The 12166-nt window shown below is 41.5% G+C and overlaps 1 protein-coding gene across 1 annotated transcript in view; it reads left to right on the forward strand.

Moving 5' to 3' along the window:
- Positions 1 to 12166, forward strand: part of LOC147703536 (vomeronasal type-2 receptor 26-like) — a 115901-nt gene that overhangs the window by 80642 nt on the left and 23093 nt on the right. The window contains exon 3 of the mRNA XM_086928925.1: positions 8515 to 8638. Within this exon, the coding sequence (XP_086785051.1) occupies positions 8515 to 8638 (124 nt within the window). The remainder of the gene's footprint in view (positions 1 to 8514; positions 8639 to 12166) is intronic.

Here is a 12166-nt window from a genome sequence, read left to right on the forward strand (position 1 = left end):
TTATTTGCATCATTACCTTATAAATGTACATGCAACTATTTTGCTGAGGTATGTCATTATTAGTGTGATAGCATTTTGCAGTATGCTCATATATAGTTCTGTGATTGTTCTGCCATTGTTAAGATGTTAAGTTAAGCACCAGGGATGAAAGGGTGGACTTTCCTTTGATGCTCACAGTTACAAAATTACTTTTGAGCTTAGACCCACTGCATTGTGAGTGATCTTAGCTTGTTTTTTTCTTGTTTTATTATTGTACGAATGTTGCATTTTAAATGGATTTTACCATTCTGCCTATGTACAACTAATATTGCTTTTACATGTATCCATGTTAATGCTTTATTAAAGATAAATTGTATCCGCTACTTGTATGTGCTGCTCCTTACTAAGGGGCCTAATAGCATATCAGGCCGATCGCCAACGCCGGCCGGCCCGCCCCCAAATGTCCCAGGTTCAACCACCGCCATATTAGTATGGCGGGGCACTGTGGCGGACAGAAAGACCGTCTGCCACTTTTTCGCTGGTCGAATTGCCGACCGGGAGGAAAAGGAACACAATATGGTGGCCATCCACATTACTATAGTTGCCGTCGGATGCCTTTCCATGGCTGAGACTCCGCCATGGAAAGGCATGCAGGAACTGTTAGGGCCCATTATGGGCCCCTGGGGGGTTGCGGGGTGGGGGCTGCACCTGGGGGGTACCCATGGTACCCCCCTACATTGCCATGCACAAGATGGCAGGCACCGCACGGTGCCTGTCACGTTGTGCAGGCCAATGCACAACATGCACATTTGGCACTGTGGCGGGTGCTGCACAAAGCACTGCCTGCCACAATGTTACATTGCTACATATGCAGGATGTGACCACCAGGGTGGTGGTCACATTCTAATGGGCATGGCGGGACCGCCACACCTCTGGCGGGCGGTCCTGTTTACTGTGACTGAAAGTCCGCCCGCCATCGTAATGGACCACTAAGTGTCTTGTTAATTTGTACTTGATTGACATTGCTTTGATTGATTGACAGTAGCCAGTCCTACTCTCTGGGAATGTGCAAAAATCCATGGGTAGATGCATGGGAACACCCACGCTCCACCCACAGAATTTCTCTCTTAGGCAGAGTAACGCAAGGCAAGGATTTGTGCTGCCATGCCATAAAAGGTGGCCCTGCGTGGCTTTACAAATCTCCCCTAGGTTTGGTGTCACCAGAATGACGCAAAACCATCTTAAATATGGGCCCAAGTGGCTTACAATTTAGGGGCCGATTCCAATCTGGGTCAGAAAACTCTCCGACCAAGCCGGATCTGGAGTGCTTTCCGACTGAGCCGGAGTCCTGCAGTCTGACCGAGCGAGTACGATGCGGCCGTTTGCTGCCAGACTTGGTTCGGTCGGACTCCCATAGAAGTCAATGGGAGCTGTATGAGTTGGGCGGAAAACACAGGTATGACTCACAGTTTTTCTGGCCGGATCGCGTTCGGTGCCCTTCCGACCCGGATCGGAATCGGCCCCTTAGTGTGCACAGGAGATTTGTGTCCTTCATGAATGTATGAGGCATGCTCTTCTCAGATGTTGCTTAGGGCATGATGAGTAGTTGAGGTTATTGAAGATGTCCAGGTCTGTACTTGGAACACAAAGCAGCACTGACACATTTTGTCAGACCACCACCATACGGTGCATAGGGAGCAAGGGAGTGAGCCTGACTTCAAGGGGGAATGGAGGGGTGAGTTCCCTCAAGAACATTCTGGAAATATCAGCAGAAAATTGCAAAGATAGCGCATGCTACACCTCATTTGTCATTATATATTCAATTGCATTCGCTTTTAAAGCATATTAAATTATGACAGTGCACAGTTCAATGCCCAATGTGACAATATGTTTTTAATGCCCCCTACCAATACCCTCCTTAGATTTGCTTACTCTCACTCCCCAACTGTGCCTCTCATCTCCCAATAGCTCCTCTCTCACATGTCTGTTATTTGTTTTATAATGTAGTGTAAGGTGTCAGAGCACTTTACAACACACACACACACACACAGACAATGAATCATGTGTACTTAAATTACTGTACAGAAAATGTTGCATAGGACAAAGATGACTACTAGGTATAGGAGTGAGTCAAATATCATCCACACTGGTAGCCATTTTTTTTAGAGTCATGTGGTGAGGTCCACCACAGGACGTGATTTGGCTTTTGGGCTCACAGACATAGATTCAAGAAACTGCTATCAGTGAGTTCCGACTAGTCTTTGAATGGTTGTCTCAAAAATGAAAATGTTAATTGCTCCACATAATGGTGGATTGCAGGCATTGTGTTGAATTTCTGAGGATTTAATGCAAAAGATATTCATGTGAACACCGATACACTGGCAACATCACAAATACCATCACAGACCCCATTAAGGGTATGCAGTCATAATATAGATTTTTTATTATCGATCTACACTAATATTGAGTTTTAAATATTGTAGGGACAGAATATCGAAGTCAAGAATATCGGTGACCACAATATCAACCTTAAAGTAAGTAATATCATTTTTTTTATATCAAAGTAAGTAATAACGAAGTAAATAATATAGTTAACAAAAATATTGTTAATAATATTGATATTTATAATAGTTTTATGTATTTTAGTTTGCATTTTATATGTATGTGTTTAACATTTTTTGTAATGTTTTGAATTACTTTTAAATATATGTATTAAATGTTTAGAAATGTGTAATTTGTTTTTAAAGTACATTTTGAGTTTTATTACCAGAGCTGGTTGTGGGTTTATAGGGGAATAAGGTTGGAAGTAATGTGTTTATAATTAATTAATTAATTAATTAATATTTTTTTATTTAATTTGGAATGATTGTTACTTTATTGTTAAATAATTATTAATTGGTATTTAAATGTTATTAATTGATTAATGTATAGTTATATTAACCCCTTGCGTGCTGATGACAGAACGGTTCCGTCATCAGCATCGGTTGAGCTGTGCTGATGACGGAACCGTTCCGTCATGACTCCGCCCGAGCAAGGCGGAGTCAGCACAGGCGGAAAATACGCCCTGCACGCAAGGGGTTAATAATACATTATTTAATAATAATTGTAGGTATTGTTATTGGCAATTAATTATTAATTGGTAATTAATTTTTATTAATTGATTAATTGATAATTAAATTAAATGCAATTTTTTTTATATGTAGTGGGCTGTGGGTTTCTAGGGGAATAGGGTGGGAAGTAGATTATTATAATTAAGTACATTTCATTTGTTATTAGTTGTGTTATGCTTGACACGAAGGTTGCCCCAGAAGTACCAGGTAGGTGATGCTCTTTCCCTATATCCCCTAACCGGTTCACCATCCGACAGAATATAACACTGCACCGGAGTAGTGATGCCCGTCAGGGGAACACAGGGAGACAAAACAAGGAAAGTGGGGGACAAAAGAATATGTAGATGTCTTCTTTACACCTGAAGGAGTAATTCCTGGAATCACAGAACGTCTGAATATCAGCTTCCTAGGGGAATGTAAGGAACACAGGTTAGTGCAGTAATTCTAAGTGTAATTGGGAAGTGCAATAATAGAGAGAACAGATACCTACAGAATTGGGGTGCAAGTGCTAATCCATGTACTTGTATAATGTGGAGGGAATGGTATCCAGGAATCGCAACTCTGTCTCCTGTAGAACACACAACAAGGTGAGGAAGCCTGTCTCAAAACGTATGCAGAAATAATGAGTAAATACCTGCTCCTGCGTACCTGTGTATATAAACAATGAGCCTCAAATAACCTGGAACTGGAATCAATACTCCTCCAGTTCCCGGTAACTTAGAATCAAAACCGGGACTAGCATCAATACTCAACTAGTCCCGACTTTACCAAAAACAAAGTAAAGACACGCAGTCTAAATGTCCCCACTATCTGTATGGAGATCTAAAGAAAACCAAACAATGATCAAAACAACTCATCCCTTGAAGTCAGGGATAACTTCAGGACTCTTAAAGAAAACCGGAACGCGTGTAACAACATGACACGCTTCCGAAATAACCAAAATGCCAATGCGCGCACAATCAGACAACAGCAAGGGCCGATAGTACCTTAAGTGCAGTACCGACGCCCGGCGAAGACCCGACGGATCCCGCAGCTCGCCACCACCGTGACCCGGATCCGCAACACAGGAACCAGCAAAGGACACCGGAACGGAACGCGAAGCGTTTACTGCAGGGAAGGGGGGTGGTTAAATGACGCGTCGGTACTCTCTGCGCATGCGTGTCTCTTCGCGCATGCGCTGTAGACTTGCCAACCAGCAGGGGCTGACATTTGCCAACCAGGCGTTCGTTTACAGGCACGACAAGTTGGTATTGATTATTAATGTATTGTATTTTAATTATTAATTGGTAATTAATTTGTTATTAATTGATTAATTGATAATTTGACTAATTTTGTTATTTTTTCTGTTTAGCAGTTTGTGTATTTATAGGGGAATAGAGTAAGAAGTAATTGTATTTTATTTAAGGCATTTTGTATTAATATTTTTGTTAACTAATTATTAATATGTTATTTGAAAAAAGTAACGTATTTTAATTTAACCGCTATGCTATCCTACATTTCCCACACTGTTACACTCACTGGAGTTGGAATAGTAATTTTAACCCTAATGCTATCCAGCACTATCCCTACTGTTGCACTCACTGGAGTGAGAATAGTTATTTTTACCCCTACGCTATCCAACACTTTTCCTACCTTTGCACTCACTGGATTGGGAATAGTAATTTTTACCCCTACACTATCCAGCACTTTCCCTACTGTTGCACTCACTGGAGTAGGAATAGTAATTATTACCCCTACACTATCCAGCACTTTCCCTCCTGTTGCACTCCCTGGAGTAGGAATAGTAATTTTTACCCATACTCTATCCAACACTTTCCCTACTGTTGCACTCATTGGAGTGGGAATATTCATTTTTACCCCTATGCTATCCAACACTTTCTCTACTGTTGCACTCACTGGAGTGTGAATAGTAATTTTAACCCCTCCGCTATCCAACACATTCCCTACTGTTGCACTCACTGGAGTGGGAATAGTATTTTTTACCCCTACGCTATACAACTTTTTCTCTACTGTTGCACTTACTGGAGTTGGAATAGTCATTTTTACCCCTACGCTATCCAACACTTTCCCGACCATTGCACTGACTGGAGTGGGAATAGTAATTTTTACCCCTACACTATCTAACACTTTCCCTACAGTTGCACTCACTGGAGTGGGAATAGTAATTTTTACCCCTGCGCTATCCAACATTTTACCTTCTGCTGCACTGTTGGACGTTTGAATAGTAATTTCATTCCCTCCGCCATCTAATATTTTTTGTATTATTTTAATTCATGTAGTATATAATTTAAAAAATATTGAAAATAATTGTAATTTTTTTAATTTGTTATTTATATATTCATTTTTTATTTATATTATTGTTGTATGTGTAGAGATGTATTTGCAATTTATAAGATATTTTTTGATAATTTATGTTATTAAAATAATTATTAAAAAATATTATTCAGTAAGTATATATATTATATATTATATGTATATGTTTTTAATGTATTTTTACAATATATATTAGTTATCATTTTCAAACATTTTAAAATAGTGTTAACTATTTTTATTTTAGGTATATGTAGCATTTACTTTATTTTACATTATTTTTGTAACTTTAAAAAAAAGATATTTTTAACAACAATATTTTAGACATCAACATAATTTTTTGGATATTTTTGTACTTACCCTAATGTAGATAGGATGTTGATATTCTTGACTTCGATACTTTTGCGTCGATATTTCTGTAGGTCAAATTTCTGTAGCTCGAATTTCTGTCTCTCGATATTCTGTCAGTGATTCCATATTAAGAAGGATCATAAATACAACCTTGAAGAAGTCCATGGGGACAAAACGTGTTGGCTACTCTTTTTAAAGGGAACAATAAAAGAAGACGAATATCAATAAAGAATTGTCTTTAGAAACACATCCAATGGCGTTTGAGAATTATATGTACTGTGTCTGTGTATTTATACAATAACTGTACTGAACTATCATGAACAAAGAGTGATGTACAATGTTAATGTGTGGTGCTGAACCACTGGAACTCATTAATGTGTAAGAAGAATATTTACTCTGCTGGAAGTTGAAAGGGCCTAATCTTCCGGTTCTGTACACCATTTAGAGAGATTAATAAAATTTCATACAGATATGGTAGGTGTGGTAGTATATTGCCTCAACCCCTATCTGCTTGGTCTGGCGAAGCAGGAACACGATTTAAAAAGCAATACAGTGGTTAGGGTTGGATTTACTAATAATATTTTATTTTCACTCAAACAAACCCTTTTTAGCAACAATAGGATAAGGAAAGACTGGGAAAAGCATAGCTTTCTAACCTGTACCTTGCAGTTTGCATGCAGCTCTTTGATGGCAGTTCATGGCTCACTTTGCTATTTTTCGATTGTAACTTATGAACTGCAAGTAACAAAAGAATCTCTATGACAAAAGCTGTAACCCACTGAGCTATCCAAATAAAATACAGTTCTGTGACCTGCATGATACACATTCCTTTGCAGTAGATGCGTTTCTCATCTGTGCTATGTAAGATGACTTCATCCCTCTACAGCAGGAACATTAATCAGCAGAGTTATCTTGAAATTGTTATAGATGTCTGAAAGCTGCTCTATGTGGCTTGTGGCCATATTTTCTGACTCCTCCCCTCATGGCAGATACCAGAAGAGTATGGACACTGACAGTTTGCCCAGACTGTTGCTTGTCCGCGCCAGACCGCTGCGGCTACCTGGAATCATAATTGCCTGGCACAAGGCTCCCTCAAGAACAGGTCTCATGCAGTCACCAGACCCCCCAGGCTGGGCAAAGCCACAAATCTTTCCATATCCAAACTGGCACCACTGACAGTGACTTTTTGTTTAGTTGTTTATCAACACTAACAAGATTGCCTCGAATGGATGCCACTCCGGGCCCCAGCAGTACAATTTCCTCTCTCTGGGGAGGCCACTTCCCCCATGATTGCCCTGTGATTACGATCAAGTACATCCTGTACAATTCCCCCACCCATTTGTTTTGTACCCATAGAGTAATTGCAGATTGTTTTTTCCAAGGTCCCAATTATCATACATTCCTGGTGCATTGCAACAACTTATTGAGCGGAAATTACTCAAATGTGTGTTTTGGAGTTTCATGCACGAAAGTTGTCAATTATTGGTGCAATCTTTACACTTTCATGTAATTTCTGTTCACTATGACCGCTGGCACCTTTAATATATTTATGTTATGTAATTTTGTCGCAAGCCATTTTTGTATATTTACATATTGGCATTCAATCATGGTTTATATATACTCTTGTTAGGAGAAGTGCTTTCAGTTTCTGCCTTCATTTAGTGCTCTAAGCACAACTTTGCAAGTCTGTAAATGTATGAGTTAAGTTACACCAGGGAAACTGCTATGTTTTGTTAACATTAAATGCCCAGATTCCCTCTGGTTTAAAAGCTGCCCTTTCTTTTTTACAGTACTCTAAGTACAGGCTTAGTGACTGGTTTAGAGTTTGGTGGAGAGGGTACTGCATCATACACATGACCTAACCTTTGATCCACCGCCTAAATTCTGAGCAAAAAGAACAATTGATGGACAGAATGCACAACAATGTCATACATTCACCCCAGTACAGAGATCTGGGTCTAAATCCATCGTTTTTTGCTCACCATGCAATTCCAATTTGGACCCAGCCATATACAAAGCAGTCTTGACCCTGCACCCAATGGGAACAGTCCAGCCCGAAATGCCAGGCCAGGTGCTCCCTGGACTGGAAACAAGCATCCTAGGACCTGTTTTGGGCTTTCAGCCAGAATAGCTTGACACCAGTGGCATGGAGAGCACGGGACCCACGTCAAGGCATACCCATCCAACTCGTGGTGACAAATGCAAAAGAACAATTGATGGTCAGAATGCAAAACAATGTCATACATTCACCCCAGTACACCGATCTGGGCCTAAATCCATCGTTTTTTTTGCTCACCATGCCAATTCAGTTTGGACTCAGCCATATGCAAATTAATCTTGACCATGTGCCTCGTGGGAACTGTCAAGCCCGAACTGCCAAGCCAGGTCCTCCGTGGACTGGAAACAAGCATTTTGAGTTATTTCTCAAAAACAAACTTCCACTTTGGAGTGTGTTTTTGAAAAGCAAAGCATTTGGTGCACAGTCAACACAATCTCTTGTGGCCCCCATCAAACATTTCCTGGCTTTAGAGGAAAAGACACAACAGATGTTTATCTGAAGGTTCACATATCACCGCTAGGCTGAAGGTGATCTCTAAATCTGGCCGGTTGTAGTCCGTCAAGATGGTAGACATGATGTCCGCTTCCATCCGGAACGATGCACTTCCACCCACCAAACTCTAAATCAGGCCATTAGCCTTTATTTGCTTGGGCATGCACGTTATTGAGATAGCACATTTTTTAATTGTTTGATTTCAACAATCAGGTTCCTGTTTCAATCTGCAGCAAGTCTTGTACTCCAGGATATAGAAAATCAGCTGTGAAGGGGAGGCACAGATGTTGCTTTGAGTGCATCCAGTGTTCAGAGGGATCCATTACTAATCAAACAGGTGGGTCAGTTCAATAATGTTCAGATATGAGTTGATTTCTTTTTTCAATTATTTAGTAAACACTGTGTCACCATATGGTTCTTTTAGGCTGCTCTGTAGAGTGAAGCTAATGATAAACCATTCCCTTTAAAATTACATTTTACAGTAACTTAAAGAAATATCAAAATAATTTGAAGTATGCAGGGCTTCACTGGAGATAGGTGCCTCCAAGAAAAAGCTTCACAGTGGAAAAAAGCTGAGCAGCAAAACACCTCTAACACGTGATTTCACACTTGGATGATCAAAAGACATCCTAGTGTCCAGCAGAGCAGAAGGCAGATCTTGGAGTGGAACCAAAGATATTCCTGAAACACTAAGGAAAGCCTGCAAGAAAATATGGGACAAAAATGAGAGCAAGTGCGCGATTATGCAACACAAAATGCACTCTCCCTGATCATTATGGAGGAAGGCAGACTCATAAGACCCCTTCCTTATAGAGGCTATCTAATAGGAAGCTAACCCCTCATTGCTGTAATGCTGTAGTGCCCCATCTTAGACTTAGTTTAAAATATAAACAAGTTGTGGAATTCTGTCATCTGGACTTAGAAAGGCATATGGAGAGCCCTCCGTCAGGTAGCCTCCTGAGACGAATTCTGGGAGGATGAAAGAATGGCTGCTTGTTCTGTACTGTTTCAGAAAGCTTTCAAAATGCAGAAAGATCATACTGAAGGGCTGTTTTGCCTCCCACACCAAGCACAGAGATGAAACTGCAGGTGGAATACTTCATACAGGTAAGTCAGTTGCTAGTGAGGGAGAGGCATCCTGGAGTGGCCTTGATTGACACTACCTGAGTTCAAACTATTTTCAGCTTGCATTGCAGTTTTTGGAGTGCGATCTCAAGCAGAGCAGCATGATAGGATACTCACCTCAGAAAACTCCAGGTTTATTCAGGGATTGCTTTAAGAATCAACAATTTAGTATTAGTGCATCTTCAAAAAATTGCTTTTCAGTTCCCAAGAAATAGAAATGTTACTCTTTGTGTTTGGGAGTCACAGATATCTTGTAATTAATGTCCTGGAACATTATTGCTCACATTTGGAGGTGGAAAAGTAAGAGAATGCCAAAACCATGTCATAAGGTTTCAGTTAAGAAGAATGCAAAGCTGGGTGAATTTTCCAACTCATGGGCAGTTGAAGTTTAACATTATTTGGATTGATATGTTGAATTATCTTGGATGGCCGATAGAAACATGGTTTGAACATGTTGGATGAAAGGTAGAATTAGTAGAATTGTGAGGACAACCAACCCTTATCTCCAAGCTTATGGGGGGAGGAGTGGATATTTGGTGTGCACCAGTGTGCTGCTTCATTTACTTCTTAGAATGCTGGATAATTTCTTGGATCATAAGCCCTAAAGTTTGGTGATTGTATAAAATGGGGGTATTACTTGAGGGGGGTGAGTAAACATTGCAAATAATAACCATAATCCTTGTCAGAGTGAACCTCTAAAGTCACTAATATAAGCTAAGCTCAAGCCCCTGGTAGCCAGGGCACAGAGCAGGCTGGCTTAATTTAGAGACAATGTGTAAAATATGTATGCAGTAGTAAACTCAAAACACAACACGAACACAAGAAATATCCCAATCAAATGTAGACAAATTAGAGTACATTCTAATACATTGTGATACCAAAAGGACAAAAATTCAACAAGTTGAACCGAAGTTATGAATTTCCAAAGTTTAAGGTTCAAAATAGCACCAAAAAGGGTCAAGTTCCAATCACAGTCATCTGGTTGCTCTTGACCAGGACAAGGGTAAGGCTCAATGTAGACTGTGATGGTGTGCAGGTCGGATACAAGGGCCATGTTTGTCCTGGTGAAAAGTTTTACCTTTGGACTTAGTCACTGAAATGCTGAAATGGAATTCCAAAATCTTCAACAGAGCAAGACAGCATTCTGAAGCTGAAGAGGACTTCACATAGTCGGATAGCCGCTGGCCAAGGTCTCTGTGAAGCCGTTGACTTTTGGCAGGAATGCTCGGAGCAGGAGGAATTTTATTTTTGTCCCCAGAGAATGTCCTGTGCCAGCCTCATACATTTTGTGCCTTTGCCTAGTGAAGATTTTTAACTTTGGGTTTAGTCACAACTTGAGCTTGGTTTCCTTCTGTGGAGCAAGGCAGCAGGCTGTCGAAGAGGACTCCAAGAGGCTGGATACCTTCTCCACAAGCTCCTGCTGAATTGTATTTTCTGCTGCAGAGAAGAATGTGGGAGGGAACCTGAATCTTTAGTCCAACTACACCGTTCCTCAGAAGCTTGTTTCCGGTCCAGGGAGGGCATGGCTTGGCAGTTCGGGCTGGACTGTTCCCATGAGGCACAGGGTCAGACTGATTTGCATATGGCCATGTCTGAACTGGGGTGGTGTCAAGTGCAAACAAATGATGGATTTAGGCCCAAATCTCTGTACTGGAGTGAGTGTATGACATTTTTCTGCATTCTGTCCATCACCTGTTGTTTTTGCATTTGTCACCCCGAGTGGGATGGGTATGCTCAGACGTGAGTCCCATGCACTCCACACCACTGGATTCAAGCAAGCTGGGCTGAAGAAGGCTGGAATGCCAGAAACCGGTCCTCGGAAGCTTGTTTCCGGTCCAGGGAAGGCATGGCTTGGCAGTTTGGGCTGGACTGTTCCCATGAGGCACATGGTCAGACTGATTTGCATATGGCCATGTCTGAACTGGGGTGGTGTGGAGTGCAAAAAAACAATGGATTTAGGCTCAGATCTCTGTACTGGGGTGAATGTATGACATTGTTCTGCATTCTGTCCATCACCTGTGGTTTTTGCATTTGTCACCCCGAGTGGGAAGGGTATGCTCAGACGTGAGTCCCATACACTCCACACCACTGGATTCAAGCAAGCCGGGCTGAAGTTGGTTCAAATGCCAGAAACCAGTCCTCGGAAGCTTGTTTCCGGTCCAGGGAAGGCATGGCTTGGCAGTTTGGGCTGGACTGTTCCCATGAGGCACAGGGTCAGATTGATTTGCATATGGCCATGTCTGACCTGGGGTGGTGTGGAGTGCAAAATAACGATGGATTTCGGCCCAGATTCTGTACTGGGGTGAATGTATGACATTGTTCTGCATTCAGTCCATCACCTGTGGTTTTTGCATTTGTCAACCCGAGTGGGATGGGTATGCTAAGACGTGAGTCCCATGCACTCCACACCACTGGATTCAAGCAAGCCGGGCTGAAGACGGCTGGAATGCCAGAAACCGGTCCTCGGAAGCTTGTTTCCAGTCCAGGGAAGGCATGGTTTGGCAGTTCGGGCTGGACTGTTCCCATGAGGCACAGGGTGAGACTGATTTGCATATGGCCATGTCTGAATTGGGGTGGTGTGGAGTGCAAAAAAACGATGGATTTAGGCCCAGATCTCTGTACTGGAATAAATGTATGACATTGTTCTGCATTCTGTCCATCACCTGTGGTTTTTGCATTTGTCACCCGGAGTGGGATGGGTATGCTCAGACGTGAGTCCCATGCACTCCACACCACTAGA

This window comes from Lissotriton vulgaris, chromosome 7 (genome assembly GCF_964263255.1).
Source record: "Lissotriton vulgaris chromosome 7, aLisVul1.2, whole genome shotgun sequence".
Lineage (NCBI taxonomy): Eukaryota > Metazoa > Chordata > Amphibia > Caudata > Salamandridae > Lissotriton > Lissotriton vulgaris.